Below are 22,626 nucleotides of genomic sequence, written 5' to 3' on the forward strand. Positions count from 1 at the left end.
GTAGGAGAAGGCTTAACCAAGCAATGAAGCATAGCAAGCTTACAAGCAGATAAAAGACTACGGTCAGTGAGAGAAGCTATGAGCGAATGGGTTTCTCTGTATTTAAATTATGTTCGTTCCTAACAATTTAGTCGTAGGTTTTACGAAAAGTCTCTTGAGGGGTTCTTGAGCGGGGGTTATCTGACCAATCAGAAGATGGACGTGCACTCCCCGCTCAAAGTACGTCATGACTTATTGCGATAGCGTTCTCTGCATTAACTGACGGTATCTAGAAGAGCTCACTGTTTTGCTCAACACTTTGTGAGGGTGACGTGAAAATCATCATTCATTTTTCGATTCCGGCAACATGGTTTCTGTCTTTTGTTGCTCCTTTTATCAGACCTTACCGCCTCTTCGCTTCTATTCGAACTCGAACATCATGGTTTTCTGCCAGAATCTGAACCTTAAATATGGCGTAGGTTGGTTTACCCAGCAGATTGAGACTTTGAGCGCCCGGCTAGAACTTGGCCAATTAGAGGGGATCCGGCAGGTCTGAGTAGACCATCCAGACCGAGTCAGCCAAACTTAGGCGCCAGCCAGACCCAGCAGACCAGCCAAGCTGAGACGGCAGCAAGATTATCGAGGTCAGAGGCTGGTCAAATACCACTAACACCCTTCGGGAATATTTTATTCAGCATGTGCTCAATCGACCACTAGGATTATTGTATGTAACTGTTGTTAGAAGTTAACATGGTTCAACACCTAACTTCTAAAGCCGCGATCAGATTTACCTGATCAATTGGCTATGGACTCAAGATTCATCGGAGGATCAGCCCCCTCGGGAGAGAAGAAAGGCGAACTTCTCCAGTTATTCTGTCGATCGGAGAGACTGATAACGTAGTTCCCGCCCGAGTGGCCCACCCGGCCATGTGGCCCACTACGCGCTAAGACGTGCCCGTATGACCATCTTCTGTCGGTACCGCTTTAGACCAAATCACCTGGACGAATCATAGATACTTTGTCATCTGCATTGGTTAACTATGTTCGTTCTCTCACACGAATTTGCATGCGACAGAGCATGACTAAGACTCTTGGCTAAGTTACAATGATACAATCTGATCATCCCTTACAATACTGATTCTCCACTGATACCGACATCTTCCTTCTTCAAACACTCACCATGCCTCCAAAACGTGCTCAATCCTCGCAAAAGTCTATTGGGCAGGAGGGCAGGATACTACTAGCCTTTAAAGACATTCAAAATTGCTCTACCGACTCTATACGCGATATCGCAGAGCGATTTCGTATACCTCGTACGACCCTTCGCCGCCGACTCGTTGGCCAGCAATTTCGCGGGGATACACGCTCCAGCGGCCATAAATTGACCCAAACAGAAGAGGCTTCGCTTGTGCAGTGGATATTAGATCTAGATGCGCGTGGAGCAGCGCCCGGGCCTTCTACTGTTCGAGATATGGCCAATCTCCTTCTCGCGAAGCGTGGGGATAGTACTATATCAACGGTCGGCAAAAATTGGGCATCAAGCCTCATTAGTCACCAGCCACCCCTTCGTACGTGATACTCACGGCGATATAACTATCGACGTGCCAAAAATGAAGATCTGAAGGCCTTACGTGCATGCTTCGCCACCGTTCAACGCGTGATTACCGAACACGGTATACTATGAGAGAATATATATAATTTTGACGAGACTGGCTTCACTATGGGACTGATAGCTACTGCTAAAGTAGTCACACGCGCTGACTCCTATGGCCGCCGCGCGCTATTACAACCGGGAAATCGTGAATGGGTAACGGTTATCGAGTCAATTAGCGCATGTGGCTATAGTCTACCGCCATGCGTCATCTTCAAAGCCAAAAATTATATACAAGGGTGGTTTGATGACCTTCCATCCGATTGGCGCTTCGAAGTTAGTAAAAACGGCTGGACTACAGATGAGATAGGCCTTCGATGGCTTCAAAAACTATTCATACCAGCTACTACCACGCGTACACGTGGCAACTATCGCTTACTGATTTTTTACGGCCATGGCAGCTATCTTACGCCTCAATTCGACCAAGTCTGCAGTGAAAACAACATTATTCCACTTTGCATGCCTCCTCATTCATCCCATCTCCTACAACCGCTTGATATCGGGTGTTTTGCAGTGCTAAAGCGCGCATACGGTCGCATCATAAAAGAACCAAGCTATAATCACATCGACAAGCTAGATTTTCTAGCAGCATACCCTTATGCGCGCGCGGAGGCCTATAAACAAGCGACTATTCAAAATAGCTTCGCCGCAGCAGGTCTAGTGCCTATCAACGCAGAGCGAGTGCTTGAAACGCTAAATATATCGCTTCATACGCCTTCACCACCTAGCAGCCGGCCTAGCAGCAGACCTAGCGTTTTCAGTCCGTAAACACCAAAAACCACCAAACAGCTTCAGAAACAGGCATCTTCGATCAAGTCCTGCCTCAAACAACCATCAAGAAGCCCTCAAAGCCCGTTAAAATCCGAGCTTGAACAGGTGTTCAGAGGCTATGCAGGCTCTCTTCATAGGGAAATTCGTCTAAGGGAGGAAAACGCTACCCTTCGCGCTGCGCTTGAAAAAAAGCAAAGATTCTGCTAAGTCCAGACGCGAATTACCAGACAAAGGCAGATTAACCATTCAAGAGGTTCAGGCGTTAGCTGAGGAGCGAGAAACACCGGCGGAGGCTATACAGCACACTGAGCCTACAGAGGCTTTTAAGACTCTGCAGGCCGCGCAGAGGGCCCCGCCGAGGTGTAGTGGATGTAGGGAGATAGGCCATAAGATAAATCAGTGTAAAAATAGCTATATTTATTTTATACCAGCGTTTTAGTGGTCAAAATCTGTTTTGAAAATATTATAGTGAGGATGGTGGGCCACTCGGGTGGGAATTACGTTAAGTCCTTGGCAAAATTATGCAATTCAGGGTCTATCAGGTGCGAACCTGAGTCGAACCTGATGGAACCGGAATCGGACCATTACGACGCCTAATAATACTTGATGTTGACTTAAGTATTTAGTTTCTAGGGATGGCCCTAATATGCCTAATAAAGATCGAAATATGCCTTAAATCTAACCTTCTATTCTAGATCTACTTAGACGCACCTCTTTAGAGTATAGAAAACGTGGACCCATGGGAAGGAGGTCCTGCCCATTTCCAATCCCAGAGATCCCATGAGAAATCTTAGTAAGACCCATCCTATCCCATGGGAACCCTAACCCATGGGTTTCCCACGCTAGTCGACTTCTACATAATTTTCAAGACTATCACTAATTATGACTTTATAATTATGCAAGCTAGCTGATTGTATTTAATCTAGTTTTAATACGTAATGATATAGAAATGTACCACCCCCTTTTACGGGCTATCTAAAGGTATTTCATACCCTTCTTAATCTACAGCTTTATACTAATTCATTATTAGTGATGCCCTAGGAAATTAAGAACAGTATAAAGACGAATCAGACTCAGTGGTGATTTCCTAGGAAATCTGTGACCACAACTCTATAACAGCAACTCTACGACTGTTCGCCAATCTGCGACTACGAATCTGGGACTATGAATCTGCGATCGCAAATCTATAATCACGAATTAATACTATTGCAAAAATATTCATGAAAATCAAAAGAGGAGAATATAAAACCTGCCAAAAGAATGAATAAAACACTACCCTAGGGTATACGTGTATACACCCCTATAGGGATAATATCACCCCCTATCAGGATAGCTCTGATTGCAAAGTAGCAGAATTAGAATCCTACCAAAATCGCGGTTGACTTGGTATAGAGACTTTGAAACCGAGTCTTATCACATATATCATCATCAAAGCTCTCACACCACTCAGCCTATGAAAGTCGAAGATTTCCTTAGCTGCAAATAAAGCAGCATAACTAACATCAGCCTCCTTAAGATGAAGTAATTACTGCGCATAAAGTCGACGATTGACAAGCATAACAGCAGTACCAGGAAGGTCATGACCTCCACCAGCCTCAAGGAAGGCATTGTGCTAGGATTGATTCATGCGACCTTGCTATCATTCTCTTAACGGGCGAAGCATGACCCACATCCTCGTTCTGCTTGGATACGTATAATCCTGCATCATGTCTTTGAACGACGTCGAATTTTACAGGGCCATTCATATGGCACGCAGATGAAGTGATTGCGCCATGTCCACTCTTGCTTGGGGTCTACTTGCTCAATGTCATAATCCCGGAACACCGTGGCAGCAAGCTTGCATATCTCAAATTGAGCGAAATTCCTCCCGGGACATGCGTTGTACCCGGCCCCCACTGTACGAGGAAAATGGTCAGTATCAAAAAAAAGCAGGAAAAAAAAAGATCACTTTGGAACTGATCAGCCGAGGGCGGATACATACGTGGATCAAAAACGCACTCATATCTCCTAATACTCCATGCAGCCAACGGTCTGGGTTGAAGCTATCGCAATCCTGACCGAATATGTCAGGATTTCGATGAAAAACCCAGGGATTGACGCTGAGGATAGTCTGGACTTCGCTGTCAACTTTTTGAATCACACAAAATGAACGGCTTGGGGAGAATTTTACCCCTTCAGCGAAGAATCTGCCGGCGATAGTAATCCCACCTGGAGGGGCGACTCGCGGAAGACCGAGACCAACAGCCGTGTGGAACCGATATGTCTCCTTTATCTATTCGACGGTGTTGGCAATCCAGATGTTCCAAATGGGGTGAGAGTTTCAGCGTACACAGGCTTGGAGGAAGGGTAATTTCTGTGCTTCGGCATACTGAACAATGGGCGAGAGCTCCCCGCGGGCCTCAGCAGCGTCGAGTTCATCCCGCAGCCGAAACATATATCGAGGATGACGAATCAAGAAATAGAATAGCGCCTGTATCGTTGCGCTAACGGTATCTCCACCAGCGCCAAGAGTCCCAACGGCCGTGGAAAAGATCTCAACTTCCTCCATGCGATCAGGATACTTGGCACGAGTGTCAAGCCATTTCTGCATCATGTCATTTCGTTTTTCAGGGTTTTGCTTGCGCATCTCGATGGCCGCAATACACGTGTCAAGAATGTGAGAAGACGGCTGGATCCCCAGTCGGCTAAGAAGCGGGTTTCCCAGCGTCAGGTTATGGAACCATGTATAGTAGCCCATAACCGCGGCATAGGGCGCTAGGAGTCTCTGGTTTGTAATGGCGTTTCTGATATCCTTACCGTGTTCGAGGAAGCCAAACGACTTGGAGAAAATGACCTCACCTACAACGTCAAAGGCGAAAAAGGTAAACCACCGATCTAACTCAATCGGACGGTCGGACTTGCAAAAGTCGTCCAGGCGGGAAGTTAATAGCTGGAGTACTGCGTCAAAATGCGGCTCATGTTGAATGATGTTGGAGAGAGCATAGCCCGACGCGATGTTTCGCTGTTTTCTGATATGTTGCTGGGGATCTAATTCCGACATTTGGTTGACATAGCGATAGTCCGGTAGACTCATGATTGCATACCATGGGCCCTGTGACATACTTATGTGCATTGCCCAGACATGCAAAGGAAGGGGTTCACGATACCTTTGCAATTTGCGCATGAAGCAGCTGTCGGACGGCATCGGGATGAGAAACGCTGATTTCATTTGGCGCGACGCGAACAAAGTACCCTTGACAGTACACACGGTAAGGATCCGTATTCTCCGCTCCGGGTTTCGATGAGGTAAATCACACAGGCTTACCGTGTTTTTGATGTAATCTGATCGTTGCCGTTTCGGTATGGCCTTTCAAAATCTGCGAGACCTGCCAGAGATTCGAGAATGAAGCCAACAGTGGGCCGGGGATATCCCCGATCGAGGTCCAATATCGTCTAACAATCGCGCGGGCAACAATGGCGCTGACAAGAGCCAACGCCCAGACACCCCAGCTATTAACGAAAACCATAAGGCCGGATGCCGCAAGAAAGGTCGACTCTGTGTGTATAACTGCCGGCTACAGTGCTACAGTGAACCGAATCCAGCAATTCAGAGGAGAATAGGGGGAACGAATTTCCGTCTCTGCAGGGGCCGTCCTTTCTTGACAGGTGACGGAGACCTGCCACAATAGTAGGCGGAATGCGGGCCACCTATTGGAGAACGATAGGCGGAGCGTTCACTGGAAACCAGCGCTAGGAGTCCGCATCGACAGCACGAGCCAGGCTTAAAGAGTGTGGGTTTAGCGGACGAGCGCCCATGGTCAACCGCTGCTGCCCCCTGAACGGATCTCCCGACCGGCCCGCACATTACAGCATATCACATCACATCCACTGGTCGACTCGTCGCGTATGCCGGCCAATTTCTGATATTTATCGATTCTCTTTTCCAAGATACTATTCATGCGACAGGCCAGGTCTGTAACGACGGCCTGCGTTTCTAGGCCATTGTGTCCAGTGCCAGGTCCATATGATGGGAAAAAGCAATTGGCTGTATCACGGTCGCAGCTGCCAAAACCGACGGCCCGCATATCGTTCCCACCGTGCCTTGCGAGTCATTGGTTACCAGACCGCAATACTAGCGGGGACCAACAACCACTCTTTCTGAGACAGAAAATCATGTCCCCAGGGAAGGGGCGAGGGAGGCTTACACCTCGTCACATCTTGACATTGCCCGCATCTCACTCATTTTTACCATAGAACATCTGGTGCATACCTTGTTGCGTCCTCTGGAAGAGCCCGCGTTGGTGGCAGTGAGGCTGCGTACGACCTCGAAAACAAAAAGAGAGAATACAGCAGGTTCATCGAAGCCTCCGTGCGGGGCGTGGCTCGTGTGTTGAATTTGGTCCCTGATCCCGGCCAGTTCACTTGTCGTCTTCTCAAAGCGCTGAGCTACGACTGCTACCCTGGTCCAGCATTGGTCGGAGAAAGCCGAAATTTGGAGAAACATCACAATTCTCCTGAGAAGCGCAGGCACTCTGGTGTGACGTCTGCGCACATTTTTAAAAAGGAGTGTGGATTATTGAGCTGCGACTGGCTTTTTTCTCCCTATCATGGCCGACTTCACAATCACACCGGATCCAAATCTGCATCTGGAGCACTCTAATGAGTACGAGCCTGAAGACTGGAGATCCGAGACCACCTCGATCGCCTCCTCTTTGTATAGGGGGTTTATGGAGAATGGCCGACGCTACCAAACCCTGAGAGATGCCGGTTATTTCAGCCCATCGGATGAAAAACAGTTCGAGACGTATGAAGTGGGACATCTCGCATGCCTTCTCATGAACGCTGACGCACCAAATCCACTGTATCTGGCACCTGTCCCCGCGCCGAAACATGTGCTCGATATTGGGACGGGGCAGGGCTCGTGGGCTATTGACATGGCCGACATGTTCCCCAACGCTGTTGTCCGAGGTGTTGACCTGTTTCCTCCGCCCGTCAGTTGGATCCCGCCAAACTGCATCTTCGAAGTAGACGATATACTGCAGCAGTGGACCTGGCGCGAAAAGTTTGACCTGATTCATCTGCGTCATGGTATCGGTGCTTTTACGCAGGACGAATGGGGTTCCCTCTATAAGCATTGTTATGACAATCTTGAACCGGGCGGCTGGTTTGAGCAGATTGAAATGGATATCCGCTGCGAGTGTGATGATGGGAGTATACCGGCGGATAGTGTCTTATTCACTTGGGGGCCTCGGTTCTTCGCCGCTGGCGAAAAAATGGGAAAGTCCCTTGATATCACGAAAAATTTGCGCCCATCTATTGAAAATGCTGGGTTTGCTGACGTTCATGAGAAGACTACAAAGTGGCCCATCGGTGCATGGCCGAGAGACAAAGCGTTAAAAGAGGCTGGCATAGTCAATATTCAGCACTGGCTATCGGGCATGGAGGGCTACTCTATGTATCTGCTCACTAAGTATGGAGACCCGGTGCCATGGACGAGGGAGGAAGTCTTGATTTATGTTGCGGACATGCGTAAAGCTTTAAAAAACCCTCGCTTTCACGTCTATCAGCGGGCGAAGAGAATATGGGCCAAGAAGCCACTTGCGGATGAGATGGTTGGGAGAAGTGAGAGCCCTGATATTCTCAAGCAGAAATGAAATTCGTTTTATGTCCATAGGTATCTACAGTAATGGTACTACCTATTCACATCTGCTGGACTGTGACTGGGCGGAATCGTGTGAACAAGGAATGCACTGGAACATTGAGCTCCACAAAATGAGAATTGCTGATCCATATCGCAATGAGTAATAGCGAGCGCCATCTCTTATCATCCCCGTTTCGGTAACTTTGCTCCCATCACCAAACATGCAGAATTCAGGATGCAAAGCTAGTACTTCACATAGTGAGCATTAGACTACCCACCACACAAACCAGCCATTGTATGATCTAGTAGTGGGTATTTGTTGCCTAGAACTGCTGCCTTTTGCAACTTTATATTCCCATTTTTGGTCAATCACTATCTTTTCCACTGTGAATGAGCGAAGAGACGCGCACAGAAGCGGGAAAAATCAGGTACAGTGCTTCTTAAAACTGAGGTGATTATCGACTCTACAAAATGTTGGCCTCCTGTCACAGCTAGCTGATACAGTATGGCATTGTATGCAAGAATGGGGCTAATCTACCAAGGGGAACCAATCCAAAAACATAGGATGAATTAATTGAAGAAAAGAAGAAAAGAGCGGATGCTGCGAGGACACGTTAGGGTGTCCTTGCTTACATGAGTAGGGTGAGGGGGGTTGAAACTCCCGATTCTCGGAATGTTGAGAATCCCCTAGTACAAATGAAGATATCACGACACAAATGGAACTAAACTATTTCGGGTGTATTTTACTACCCCACTATCCTCAACACCTCCTTACGGATCCCACCGCCTGCTGAATCTAAAGAGCCCCGTGTGCAAACGTGGCCTTTTCCAAGAAAGTGCAAGACCATGATAAAAGTCTCATTTTGCGACTAATCACTGTGACTCCAATACAACTGCTTCGCCGTACATCTAAAGTTATCCCGGATATCGGTACAAGTTCCATAATTATTAAATGCAGCCATCGATTTGGGTGGACGATTTGATTTGCTTGCGAAGGACGAAAGGTGTTATCCCATTTCCGCTATGGCAGAGGTAAAAGACCTGTCAGTCTTGCCACATTGATCTGCTCCAGGCATTGGCTAACGCGTCATTCCAGACGCCGAGCCCGTTGTTCGGCTGCTTGAAGGCAGCCACTCAGGTTCTCCGTTCGGACCTCTAGTTTTCCTCTTTCAAACTCTCTCTCCTGTAGCATATCCCACATGTTGTAGGCCATGCCAAGGAGAATAGTATATTCTTGTTGTATTTGGTCGATTATGTCGTCAGGATGCTGCCAGCATGGATGTGTGGAGGGAGAGCTTGTCGTCCCCTGTGGCTGCGCAGCTTGAGTGGTAGGTTGATTGATGGCTAAGATGGGACGAGCGTATGGTGAGGGAATGCCTGTGGAAAAGCACTGAGTTATTGTTCTTTGCGGAGACAATTTCGAAACTTCGACACTTCGAGCTTCGAGTCTGAAGTGTTAGAAATAAATGGTCTATGTAGTGGACACTCGCGATTATTATATCGCTCAAAGAAAGAATATATGACAAGTGGTATCGTTTACATCGTATTTATGAGCAGCATGACGTTGACCCTACCAATGGCATTAAGATGGGCCGCAATGTCGGGCGCTACATTCAAGGCGAACAAGACTCAATATATCCACTTCACTAGAAGCACCATCCGCAACCCACAACCTGCACAACCACTCAAGGTCGACAAACAGAAGATTGGTCCGAGCAATGCGGTCAAACTGCTAGGAGTGATATGTGATCAAAAACTAAAATTCCGAGAACGTATTGGCAGAGTCACCAAGAGGGGTATCCAAGCTAGCCAAGCGTTGATGCGACTGAAAGGGTTGAGACGACGAAATGCTCGGCAGTTGTACCAATCCTTAGTTGTATCGACCATCACATATGCGGCATCAGTATGGGCTACAGTGAACAAACAAGGGAATATTCCAGAGTGGATTGTCAACCCAATGGATGTGATCCAGAAACGACCGCAAAGGTTGTTGTTGGTCTGTTTCGCACAGTATCAAGATCAGTCGCGGAAGCAGAGGTTGGCATCATACCACTGAACATATGCATTCAGAAGCGGATTCTCCGCCACTGGATCAGTTGCCACAGTCTGCCCAGGGACCATCATATTCAGAAATGCCTTCAAATTCATAGCCTCCTGATGGCCAAATCCTCTTTGGGAAACTGAACCAAGTCCTACCACTACACAAAACACAGGTGGAGCTCATTCTCCCCTACATTACATGTCCATGGGAGCTGAAATGAAAAAAGGCTATCATACTGGATGAGGCGCAGCTAGACAAGCCAGGTAGGTTTGAAACCCCTAAAATCCACGTGTACACATATGGCTCAGCACGCAACGGCCTGGCAGGGTTTGGCCTTGCAGGCATGATGGGAAATGCCATCCCGCAGTCGACCTCGAGGACAATTGAAACCCACGAAAATACCGACCTGCACAATGTTCAATTAGGTGCAACCAGTGAGTTACAAGCAATGCTTCCAGCGGTAACAGGATGCATGGGCATCCGCATCTATGCAACGAACCCATCAGTGCTCCAATCCATCATCAATCCATGGGTACAAGGCGGGCAACAAATCATCCGACACATCATCCAATTAGTGCGAGAACTACTGGAGGATCAAGTGGACGTTCGGATTGGACGGGTCGGCAGTGAACAAGACAACACAGGGACCTCAATGGCCAAAGTCGCGGCCCAACACGCAACACAGAAAAGCTCGCCACCAAACCAACTCCTTCCCCCCGACTGGGCGACTCAACGAGTACACTCTGCTATTTGGCGAAAAACACGAAGAAACCTCAGACAAGCACACAGCCAACAGTTCTGGCAGGACCCTTTTGGTAAGCACACAGAAGCGATTGATGCAGCACTTCCTGGAAAGCACACCAAAGATATGTACGACCAACTCCACAGAGCAAAAGCCGGTACGCTAGCACAACTCCGAACGTGCCACACTCGCCTAAATTGATACTTGTGTCAAATTGGACAAATACTAGACGACACCTGTGAATGTCAAGAAGGACCAGAAACCATTAACCACTTTCTATTTGATTGTAATCTATGGGGACCACATCGCGGCGAGATGAGAGCGACAATGGGAAATCGATATAGAGACACATTCTTCGCACTGGGGATTGGTGGTCATCAAGCCAAGGACCAACCGGACAAGAACTTGATTCCAAAAACAACTGGACTCCCAATATGGAGGTTGTCAAATCTGTCATCCAATTCGCCATGGCAACCAACCGACTGAATCGAGAGACATAGAAGGCCTTGTGAGAGGGAACTACATGTACATCGATGACTCAGCATAGCTGGCACGGAGGCTACATGCAGCCTGAGGCTGCGCACAGCCGGAGGAATAATAATATTAATAATAATAATAATAATAATAATAATAATAATAATAATAATAATAATAATAATAATAATAATAATAGTTAACTATTCAACAGGTTTGCTGATTACGACCCAACCCAACCCGTGGGTCGGGTTTTCGTGGGCGGGTTTGGGCCGTGGGCGGGTTTTGGCGCGGCCTAGATTACATTATCGTCGGCATCGACTTACTTAGTTACCTCGGAAACTCCAGTCGAGAAATCCGAACCCGGAAAATTCGGTCATGGGCATCTTGGATTGCTCCACACCAGAAATTTTGTTGGGGCACAGTCACATTGATTAGAACTCGCAGATTGGTTTGCCCCTGGCCGATTTGAAATTATCTTAAATAGCCTTGACTACATTCTAATACTTTCATCAAAAGACTTTCAGACGCACTATTAGGAGGCCTTTTCTCCGAATTATATAAAGTGAGCATTTCGAATCACTACTAGCAGGATGTTTGACAACTCCAGCCTATTCCTCGCACCATGGAACAACATTTACCTAGTCATTGCTATGGTCCTTGCTAGCTATCTAGCACTGGTCAAGTCTTTTCGATACAGTCGAATGAAAGTGATTGAGGCCGCTTTCGCCCCTGGGAAGAGAGAATTGTCAAGCATGACGGTCAAAGAAGCGCATGCAATTATGACTCAGTTACAAGAACTGGAGTTTCCACATGCTTTTTCTAAGGCTCGTCAGATCGCTCTATTAAAGGTATGACAGGTGAAATGTAACTTGTTCAAGCAAAACATAAACTCAACTAAGTTTACAAAAACAGGCCGGAGGTATCCCGACTATGTCGAAGCTTTTCGCAGTCACAGGACAGAACAATAGACGCAACGCCGGGAAGCGCGCCGTTGACACAGAAATCCTCTTACGGGAGTCTCAATCCCAGCCTCGAGATTCGGATCGTTATGCATCTGCCGTGGCGAGAATGAATTATCTGTATGTATGACCTACCTTCAAATTGAGCCCTCCCTATTGGGAAGTGTATTGTGGCCTCTCGTTTTGCTTATTAACTTGTCGTCGTTGAAGTCATGCCCACTACCGGCGCGCTAACAAAATTACTGATGGCGATCTTCTCCATACACTAGGTGATGGTCTTGCCGAAATCCTGAATGTCATTGAAAGAGAGGAGTGGCGAAAACTTACGGATGTTGAGAAATGTGCCCTTGGTATTTTTCACAAAAACCTAGGCGAAGATATGGGAATCCCATTTGATGTGCTTCCCTCAAAAGCAGAAGGATGGAAAGATGGACTGCACTTTGCGTTAGAACTGAGAAAGTGGACAATCCACTATGAAGAAGAAGTGGCGAGACCCACTGCAACAAACGATCAATATGTCCGAGTCTACGTTGATTCTGCACTTCCTGGCATCATACAACCAGTGGTGCGGCAGATGCTGGGTGCTGACTTGGACGATGTTATGAGAACCAGCCTTTGGTAAGTTCTGTACGTATCTCACTGCGACCTTATGTACTTTGCTTACGGACCTAGTCTCGAATCTCCTAGCCTATTCCTCTCTCTCATGCTACGCCTCATCCGAGATTCACGAAAGTTAATCCTTCGGTACCTTGCACTACCACGTCCTTCTTTGCTTGCCGTCAAATTAGTGCATGATGCGCCAAACCCGGACACGAATTTTTACAACTTCGAAAGAATGGGATTGCAACCATGGTACATCCGACCTACTCTCTGGTCAAAATGGGGGCCCGGGGCGTTGTTGGTTAGACTATTCGGAGGCAAGATACCCGGCTCACGCGGAGGACGGTATCTGCCTCAAGGATATAGCTTAATGACAGTCGGGCCAGAGCCACAGAACGGAAAAGGAATGGAAGAGATGGGTCTCGATATGGATGCAATCAAGGCGAGAGGTGTAGCCACATGTCCATTCTCTCAAGCAAAGTCGGGTAGCTTCAAATGAGGGGTTTGACTTGATATCGAACGGGGGTCTCATGAAACGATGGCAAAATATTCTCGAGCAGGAAATCGGATTCTTCAGGTGGAAAGCCTTCAAACTAATTATCGATATATCTCCATAACCTAAGAGAGCAAGTGGATTCTGTACTACTGAAGAGAAGTCTGCTGATCCGGAAGTGGCTTGGAATACAGACTCCAAGCCCGCGGAGAAAGACCCCAAGGCAAAAGAAAAAAGGATTTGAAGAATGTGAAGAGTGACTATAAGGAGAAGGGCATCGAGAACAAAACATTTAGAATCCTAATCCACCGACCGCTTTGCCTGAAGTTTTTGGACGAGAGAGATTGGTCTGGATGGACACCGATGGAGGCGCAAGCCTGGAAAACGGGCGGATGCCTTACGGCACCCCCGGGAACTTTGGCGAGGGACTGGGAGAGTCGGAAGGCATTCGTACAGGCACCATGGCAAGCGCCGCCAGAAGTGTTCATCGAGGACAGAGACTGGTGGTGGCAGCCTAATGGGCTGCCACTACAATATCTATACATCACGTGACCTGGGATCCAACTTTCACTGGTGACGCGCACTGCCGCACGCTGTGGCCCTGAAACAATGAAATGAAAAGGCAGGGACGAGAAAGGCAAAGGAAAAAGGGATGTTGTATTGCTTTACTGATACCTCACAATGCAAATGAGCGTTGACCAATCAGAAGGTAAATGGACTGACTAATAGCCGCAACACCTTACAAAACAGAAAAATCCGAAATTTGCCAATTAGCCATTGTAGTTCGATTGTGCAAGTATATTGGCATATGATGTCTTTCGTTGCCTTCGAGAATGCCTCTCTGGAGGTGGAGTGGTAGCTCGTGGCGAGGACTCGTTTTCGTCGGCGGTTTCTGTCCATGTCATTTGTGTGGTCTCCTCATCCTCATTATCAAGAGCGTCTACTTTCTGGCGGCAGGGGTCGCACGTTTTATATAGGAGCGACTGCGTAGGTCGTTTGCCTGAGGAGCATTGCAAGGCATGCAAAGCAGATAGGAGGACAACAGAGCAAAGAGACGAACAGAGACAACCGAACACGAGAAAGAAGAAACGTGACCGGGAATTCAACCAAGCACCAATGTGAGAGAGGCTTGGCGGGGGTGTAGGCTGTGTGTTTGTCGCTGTGTTTTTGGCAGCGTCAACGTCGGCTTTGGGCAGCCGTGGGGCTGGTAACCCCTTCCACTCCGTTCCTTCGTTTCAGGGCATTCCATCCATCCATCGGCTATACCTTCCGGTCGCCCACACACCGCCTTCCCGCCTTCGCGGGTCGTGGTCTTTGTCTTTCAGAATCATAGCCACCGCTGGGCCAATCGGGGAATACTCATTGGAGCCCGCGACCGCCCCCTCGTACTTTTGTCTACCTTTTTTTTGTTGTCCTGGTGGGACATGCCTTGGACAGATCGATTGTCCTTTAACCGCGGTTGTGCCGTAACCTGCCCACTCCGCCTCCCACCTTCTACCTGCCTCTCCTTTTTCCAGCCATCTACCTCAAATTCCTCCAATATCGACGTCGACTGCTTTTCCCGTAGCCTTTGGGGATAATACTACGACCATAGCAGCCGATATGGACCTCATCGCGGTGGTAAATGTCCTTTCCCATTTTCCGATGCGGTCCTTTTTCTCACGTCTCGACTAGGACCCTGATTTCTACCTGGAGACTGGAGCGAGCACAGAACCGTTGGACTTTCAGTCGTGAGTGCAGCTTGTTACAATCAAAACAAAATCATTGCCGTATCCTAACTTGGGTTTGTTTTCAGAGAGACCACCTCTCTTGCGTCCACGATCGCGAGGGGGCGGTTTGAAAACGGGCGAAGGTCAGGATCTTCTAGTGCACTTCCAGTCCGTAAGGTTTTCTCCTGATACTCATCTGAGAAGTAGATACCAAGCCACAAAAGATGATGATTACTGGTTAGTTGCCTTAGTTGCCTTGCATTTATTTGGTTTTCGCGGAGATAACTAACATGTTCAGGGGTCCTTCTGACGAGCAGCAGTTCGAAGCGTTCGAAATTGGGTAAATCTCAATCCCCCCATAACCACCAAGAAAACGGTCTGTGATCTAACCAAAAACAAACTCAGCCATATGGTGTTCCTCGTGTTAGACCACTACCAGGATAATCCTCTTTTTCGCGCCCCTATTGGTGATTCGCCCAAGGTAAATAAATCCATACTGAGGACATGCTCCCTTGAGCGCGCCACTAACATCATAATACAGCATATTCTAGACATCGGAACTGGTCAAGGGAGTTGGGCAATGTGAGTCAATTAATAACACGTTTAAGAGAGCCAATAATAATTCCTTAAGTGACGTTGCCGATATGTATCCTTCAGGTATGAGATTTCTCGAATCAACCTCCTTCTCTTCTTGGACTGACACAGAGTTAGCTACCATTCGTGGCGTGGATCTCTTCCCCCCACCCGTAACATGGATGCCCCCCAACTGCGTCTTTGAAGTGGATGATGTGCTTCGTGAATGGACATGGAGAGAGCCATTTGACTTTATTCATATACGCCTAATGTATGGCGCCTTCCCTCCTGAGGGGTGGAAACAGCTATACAAACAAGCTTACGAGTGAGTTTTGATCCTGATTACTTAATCCAGTAACTAGTTGGTAAGGCTTTATATCTTAACTTCTGGTATAGTGCCCTCGAACCTGGGGGCTGGATTGAGCAGATGGAATTTGACGTGCGAGTCCGCAGCGACGATGGGAGCTTAAAGGAAGAACATCAGCTATGGAGGTGGGGCAACATGTTCATTGAATGTGCCGAGCGAGCCGGGCGGTCACTCAATGTTCACGAAACGATGCGCAGCGCAATTGAGGAAGCTGGATTCGTGGAAGTGCACGAGAAGAAGAGCAGGGTCCCCTTAGGAGCTTGGCCTAAGGATAAGGTGCTGAAGGAGGTCGGACAACTTCAGTATGCCCACTGGAACGCCGCTTTAGAGGGTTGGGCGATGTGGCTTCTCACCCACTTTGGGGAGCCCGAGCCGTGGACGAAGGAGGAGGTGCAGGTGTTCTTGGCTAAAGTGCGTGTGGAGCTGAAGAACCCACATATTCACAGGTATAACTGGATGTAAGTTTTCCGATTCGCGCTGTTGACTATTCTATGTTAATTAGATTTAGCAACCGTGTGTGGGCAAGAAAACCCATTGAAGAAGGATTGCAATCGAAGGAGACAAGTTCTTGAGTCAAGACATTGCCAGAACTCCAACCACTGATGGACACCAAAGAAAAGACCAGATACACTGAGTGCAGTACCAGCATCATTGTGCCCTGAAACGAGGAACGAGTGAAGGGGTTTTACTACCCTGCGTGAGCTGACCGCAAAGTTTGGCTTGCGTTCGTACTGCCAATTCTTGCCAATTCTTGCCAATTCTCGCCGTTTGATTCGTTGGTTTCGGCCGCCAAGACGCGTTCTTGTTGGCTCCTGGTCACTATGTACTTCTCCATCCATCTTAGCCATTATAGCCGTTATGGTTCTAGGGCTTCATTCTGGACTTCTCTGTACGTTCCCATCCATGACAGGCTCGTCCTCGGTTGTATAGTTCTCTCATTGGCCTAACAGACTGCTATTAACTTCCACGCTTTGCCTCGGTGATCCTTGACTTATGGAGTCCTCACTGGGCTTATCCTTCGCTTCTCCGCGCTTTTTATGTCTCAGCTTTAACGCCTATAGGGCTTCGTCTGGTCTAGTTCGCACGTTTACATTCAGTGCTTGTCTCTTTCCTATTTTATAGCTCTTTTTTTAGCCATAACCCCCTATGGCTTATTCCCACGCCTTGCTTCACTAACCTGCGAGAGCACATTCTGAGCACTGTCAGAACATCGGTTGTAGTTACGTAGCTTTAGAGTTTTATTCCATTGTTTACGCTGCCATGATTCAAACACTTCCAATCGGCTTCGGCTGCTGTCTTCCGTAACTTCAATCATGCTAACGTATCTTGTCAGGATGAGGAATCGATGTACTGGCTAGTACTGAAGATGTCCAAACAGAATAAGATGATTGATTGTAGGTTCTCCGATCGGTTGAGCGATCTCAGGGGTCTTTATAGTTGAACTATGGCGTGTTATGACACCATACTAGGTGGAAATTGGGTGAACGATGAATAAGCCCATCCCGAAGGGTCCTAGTGGTATTTGACCACCCCCTCAGTTTGTCAACAAACAACAGACGCGTCGCAGTCACGTCATGGTTCCGTCCAAGCGGCAAGGAGGTGGGAGCCATGTTCATCTAGGACCAATGAGCGCATAGAGAAGTCGGACCCTGCCCTGGGTCCTTTCAGGCATTATGGATTAGAGGGTTCATGCTACGATACCTTGGGGGAAAGGGGTGTTTATTCCCTTGAGCTATATTTGGCTCGAGCGGAATTCCACGAGTATTAAAAATCAGGCAACTCTAGCGCGTCGAAGATAATGTCTTTCTTTTTGGGACTCTCTATCTCATGCTAGGATAACGCTGACGAATGTGTAATCACCGGATGCAAGACGTGGACTCTATATTCGCTGTTTCCTTCGGAAGTAACAGAGTAGATCCGGACTAGAAGGAAATTAACTGCTGGAAGGCACGCACAGATGATCCCGATTGCAATTTCTGCACATGTGACGAGATCAGTGCGTGTGGTGGTCCACGTCGTATCAGGTGAATTTTCATATAAAATCACCCATACCAGCCGGACAATTGTCACAACGCACGCCAGACCGCCAGCCGCCAAAACAACAATAACTCTTAGTTTCTTCATAAGGGACAAGTGGAGCCTTGGAATCAGTGTCATCGGTAGAGCGAAGATGATCAAATCGGTGATGGTACTGAAAATTGTGTCGCTAAGGAAGATTCGTAGCACATTAAGACATTTCCCATTCGTAGCACTGGGACCCTGCCAATATGTGCTAATAGGGTTGCAGATGCAAATCTTCACAACCGTTGCTGCGATCGTATATGCCGCTAGTATCGCACTCAATATGTGTATAAGAGTAACCCATATCCGATATGGTGCGAAGAATCGTGCCAGCATGAATAGAATCGATAATTTGACTGTAAGAATAAGCGGGCTGTATAAGACGTTTATTACATAAGAAGTCTAAGCAAGACGTTAACTAAATATTCTGTGTGCTCAAGTGTTTTACCTACCTTCAAAAATAGAACTATGCCATCTTTCGAAATATCCCACTGATGGTAGCCTCCACCTGCATGTGCGGCTGAAGAGAAAAGTGTCAATTTTTATTGTGCAGGGGTAAATTCTCATAAACTTACTCACTATATGAAGTGAAAACCACGCCGTTGCTAGGACCTAGATTCGTGTAGTCAGAATGATATGTTCAACGATTCACGATAGAAGCGAAGTTCGTATACCCAAGATATTATACACATCCCTAATCCAATTAGTATATATAAATGTCAGCCAGTCCGGTAAGCTACTTACAGTCCTCAACATAAAACACGCGCTGCATGAGTAGCCTGACATATAGCCTCAATATCACAAAGCAGGAGACCACAGGGAGACAGATAAACTGGGTCACTTTCAACCATAAGTGAAGGCCTCCAGATGGATTCCTAAAATCCGGAATAACACCTGGCGGTGGCGGAGCAGCTGGCTCTTGTGACATTGATCACAGTCAAGACAATCAAGATATCATGCTACTGTCCATAGCTAACAGGTAATAATTTCCGATAGCACTTCAACACTAAGCCTGGAGGAGCGGAGGAAGCAGAATTGCATTGAGTATGATTTGAGGGTGAAGCATGAACGCCGAAGCACGTCATGAAAATGTCACCAATCAATGCAACGGACGCTATTAGCGAATGAACATTACAACAGGGGAGGCGAGCCATGGAACGAAAGAGCTTGATTTCCTACCGGGGTTAGCTCTCTCCAGTACCAGCACAGCCTTCTATAATATATAAAACGAGCGTGGGCGAAATTTGCCAGATCGCCAGGACCTCCAACGGATTATTCAAAATCCGAATCCGAAAAACGAGGTCCCATGGAATATCACGGTATCCAGCAGGCAAATTGTGGCAGGTGACCACAACACCACAACGCCCGGATGGAGATTGTTTTAGTATTATTAGGAAGCCCGCATCCGCCAGACTCTAAAACCATTTCTCTTTTTACATATTATTGAAAATTGGTGGCAGGAAAGATGAAATACTCTCAGCCAATAGAAACTCGAACGAAAAACCCGGCGAAGGTCACGTGGTGGGAATTGCGAGACACAAAACACCAGCGCCACAACGCTTTTTGTACATTGAATTTGGTATCATTAAATTCACAATAGTGGTCTGCTTCCAAAATTCCTCTGTCTTTTAATCACCCTCGAAGATGGTGGCAGGATAAGGCAGATAATGTTTCAGCCAATAGAAACTCGGACGAAAACCCAGACTAGTCACGTGCCATTCCCTCTACTGACAGGGGTTCTGTCTGTTGTGCTAGGCGCAAACAGGAGGCAGTAAGCATCCAAAACTTGTATTCTCACAACTAGACAGTCGCATAATCATCAACATATGATATCATAATCCAATTTAATCATGAAACACACAAATCTAGATCCATTGAATGCCATTCACGGTGCACACACATGTTTCTGCCAGTGAGCGCTGATTGTTGTGCTCAGTGCCAAGAAATGATATATCCAGTCTATGGTGTGTCATCAGGGGTGGACTGCGTTGTCAACAGTTGACAAACGCACCTCACACACTTATGAGGGCCAGCCATGCTACCTCATCCTATGATGTCCTGGCCACCCTTTAAAATCTAGTGTTGTGATATGTCGTATCGTAACGGAATCAATTCCTAACCTCACGGAATCACCCGCTTTAATTGGAAATCAATCTGGAGGTCGCATGTGTATGTAAACCCTCAAGTTTTCTGTCCAGAAGGAATACAAGCAATCTTCCTTTGAACTACAACAAAGAGAAGAGGGTCCCAGCGAAGGCGGTGAGGACCAGCGACGTTCATTTTGATGCGGTTCAAGTGCTTTACGCGCTTACGCATCTGATTTCTCCTGTCCTGTTTCAATTTTACATTCAATGCGACCAAACAGAGGCTCGGTTTGGGCGCCTCTCTGGATCGTCATGTGGGCTAACGACCACATTCTAGCTGTCGGCCGGCCCGACAGCACTCCTACATAGCAGCATATATATAGAGGGAGCTACAAGAATTCATCATTATCATAATCCAATGCCCCTTTCAACATCCTCAAGAAGTAAACATTCTATCACTTAGAATTTTTTGAATAAATTGTACCTTGTTTGCGAAAATTGCTTTTCCACCACTCCTTCCAGTCCACCTGAGCCCCCAACTTCCTCGCCTCTTCCGCCGCAAAGACCAAAGAATGACTCCTGATGATGTCTTCCATTGTACACCCAATAAACTCAATCTGGGAACTTTCCAGCTCAAGGCCATGATTTTTGACAGCGTCAACAGCAAGAACAAATTGCTTCATCAAGCCATAATCACCCCCTGAATGCCCACCTGTACTCATAGGAGGAGTAATAGACTTGGTCTCCCCAGTGACAAAATCGCGAACAGTAACTAATGCGCCATCGGTACTTATCTCGCCTTTTGTCCCGAATATACGCATTTGCTTCGTACATACACCCTCGGTGAAAGCAGTCATGTGGAATGTCGCGGACTTTGCGTAGAAATCATTTCCTTCATCATCGTCCCAGGAAATGTGAACAGTTTGATCGTCACAGACGTCATTGTCAGACTCAAATACACAACGACCGTACCATTGCCGAGAAGAAACTTCTTTCTCCGACGTGCTCGACGTATAATCCTCCATGAGTGTTGTATCCAACTTATCCTTCACAGCCTGAAGTCCGCCACTATCCAGCAAATCCTCAATATCAGGTAGGACAACATCAGCAGGCCATCCACCAAGCCCCATACAAACACCCTTTTCCCAGTAAATTTTGTGCGCAGAGAAATGGCAATCCTGCTCAGCCGGACAAGACAAACAATTCGTCGCATTACCAGCAGAGCGTGGCTTACGCTTCTGCCGAAAGAACTTCAGCAAGCCCGACGAAGAAACACTTGATGGGAGATGAACAGGCGCTCGTTCCTCTCCAGGCCGAGGAAGATTTGGCTCAGCGAGAAGCCAGAGTAAGAAGTCAATATCATGGCAGGATTTCGTCAATAGCGAAGGTCCGGACGTTTTTTCTTTCCGCCAATTACCACTGAGTAAGTCAGCAAACTAGAAACCAAGGTCAGTTACAAAATTGAAAGTGAACGTACCGAACATAACTATGACAAAAATGCCACCACCCTACATTTTCTGTATGTTCCACCGAAACAACATCCCCAATAACCTCATCTTCGCGAACCAATTTCCGCAACAGCTGGTTATGCGGCGTATACCTCATTCCATGCCCGACAGCAAACAATATCCCCGCTGACGCGGACGCAGACGGCAAAGCAATATCCTGCTTCGGTCCAAGAAAGCGGTAAATATCAAATAGATCTTGTAGAGACGTAGCAAGCGGTTTTTCACACATGAGATGTATACCGAGTGGCGCGAGCGTCAGCACAATTTCGCGATGTGTCTGATCAGCCGTACAAATAACAGCGGCATCGATAATTTTCGAGGTCCCAGTCTCATCAATCGGAGCTGCTGCAGCTCCAGCTCGTCTAGCAAGTTCCCACTCGAGGAACTGTCCCCACCCTTCAAACTCCTCCCCCTCCGACGGCTCTTCGATGCCCCAGATGCAGTGCCTTCCTACCTGTCGCCGTCTAATGGGATCAGGCTCGGCTATCGCGACGAGATGTCCATTCGAGCCGTGAACGATGGCGCGAGCGAGGGCTTGCCCGCGGGACCCGCCACCGATAAGAATCAGGCGTGGAGGATTTTTCGAATATGCTGGAGTCGGTGGTGGGAGTGTTCCCGTGGGATTTGGACGGGGTTGGTATGACTTTGTTGGCTCTGCTGGTGTCCCTGTTGGTGGTTTGGATGTGAGAATAGATCTTAGTTTATTCATTTCAATTATTTGCAATAGCGATAATTGTATTGGTTAATTGGTAAACAATTATAAACAGCCATATTTAAATACTTCTTGCAGGCAACAATATTGTGTGCCTCGTATTTTATGTAGATCTTTGCGGCTGTGCAACGCGCTTGACTTGCATTGCCCCAATCCATAATGCCTTAAAGGAGGGAGGGCTCCCTTCGACTCCTCCGCCGTCTGATTGGTCCACAGTGCGTGCTCCCGGTGCCCATGGTGCGTGTCCGGAAGACCCACACCCCATCAAAATCGCGAAAT

The 22,626-nt window shown here is 47.5% G+C and overlaps 6 protein-coding genes across 6 annotated transcripts; 4 read left to right on the plus strand and 2 right to left on the minus strand.

Annotated features, from left to right (window-relative positions):
* Positions 1 to 4,105: 4,105 nt before the first annotated feature.
* Positions 4,106 to 5,907, minus strand: N7532_012144 (cytochrome P450; the record flags this gene model as incomplete). Its single annotated transcript, XM_056624635.1, has 5 exons — positions 4,106 to 4,296; positions 4,400 to 4,673; positions 4,731 to 5,492; positions 5,548 to 5,669; positions 5,706 to 5,907. The coding sequence occupies 5 exons, from the start codon at positions 5,905 to 5,907 to the stop codon at positions 4,106 to 4,108; spliced, it is 1,551 nt and encodes a 516-aa protein (XP_056469623.1).
* A 1,080-nt stretch (positions 5,908 to 6,987) lies between these two features.
* N7532_012145 (class I SAM-dependent methyltransferase) lies at positions 6,988 to 8,034 on the plus strand (the record flags this gene model as incomplete). Its single annotated transcript, XM_056624636.1, has 1 exon — positions 6,988 to 8,034. The coding sequence occupies one exon, from the start codon at positions 6,988 to 6,990 to the stop codon at positions 8,032 to 8,034; it is 1,047 nt and encodes a 348-aa protein (XP_056469624.1).
* Positions 8,035 to 9,579: 1,545 nt separating this feature from the next.
* Positions 9,580 to 11,290, plus strand: N7532_012146 (reverse transcriptase; the record flags this gene model as incomplete). Its single annotated transcript, XM_056624637.1, has 4 exons — positions 9,580 to 10,058; positions 10,092 to 10,125; positions 10,289 to 10,961; positions 11,034 to 11,290. 4 exons carry the CDS (start codon positions 9,580 to 9,582, stop codon positions 11,288 to 11,290), a joined length of 1,443 nt encoding a protein of 480 aa, XP_056469625.1.
* Positions 11,291 to 11,871: 581 nt separating this feature from the next.
* N7532_012147 (uncharacterized protein) lies at positions 11,872 to 13,339 on the plus strand (the record flags this gene model as incomplete). Its single annotated transcript, XM_056624638.1, has 4 exons — positions 11,872 to 12,129; positions 12,194 to 12,360; positions 12,451 to 12,858; positions 12,913 to 13,339. The coding sequence occupies 4 exons, from the start codon at positions 11,872 to 11,874 to the stop codon at positions 13,337 to 13,339; spliced, it is 1,260 nt and encodes a 419-aa protein (XP_056469626.1).
* A 1,593-nt stretch (positions 13,340 to 14,932) lies between these two features.
* On the plus strand, positions 14,933 to 16,554 carry N7532_012148 (class I SAM-dependent methyltransferase; the record flags this gene model as incomplete). The annotated part of the gene is made up of 11 exons (XM_056624639.1): positions 14,933 to 14,953; positions 15,008 to 15,063; positions 15,129 to 15,185; positions 15,250 to 15,279; positions 15,341 to 15,382; positions 15,448 to 15,523; positions 15,584 to 15,624; positions 15,674 to 15,699; positions 15,754 to 15,940; positions 16,012 to 16,440; positions 16,491 to 16,554. Coding segments are annotated over 11 exons (1,029 nt in total), but the record flags the coding sequence as incomplete, so codon positions are not given.
* A 4,058-nt stretch (positions 16,555 to 20,612) lies between these two features.
* Positions 20,613 to 22,344, minus strand: N7532_012149 (Gfo/Idh/MocA family protein; the record flags this gene model as incomplete). Its single annotated transcript, XM_056624640.1, has 2 exons — positions 20,613 to 21,546; positions 21,605 to 22,344. Coding segments are annotated over 2 exons (1,674 nt in total), but the record flags the coding sequence as incomplete, so codon positions are not given.
* Positions 22,345 to 22,626: the final 282 nt, after the last annotated feature.

Source organism: Penicillium argentinense (assembly GCF_028826775.1).
Source record: "Penicillium argentinense strain IBT 30761 chromosome Unknown utg000011l_segment0_segment0, whole genome shotgun sequence".
In the NCBI taxonomy this organism is placed as follows: Eukaryota; Fungi; Ascomycota; class Eurotiomycetes; order Eurotiales; family Aspergillaceae; genus Penicillium; species Penicillium argentinense.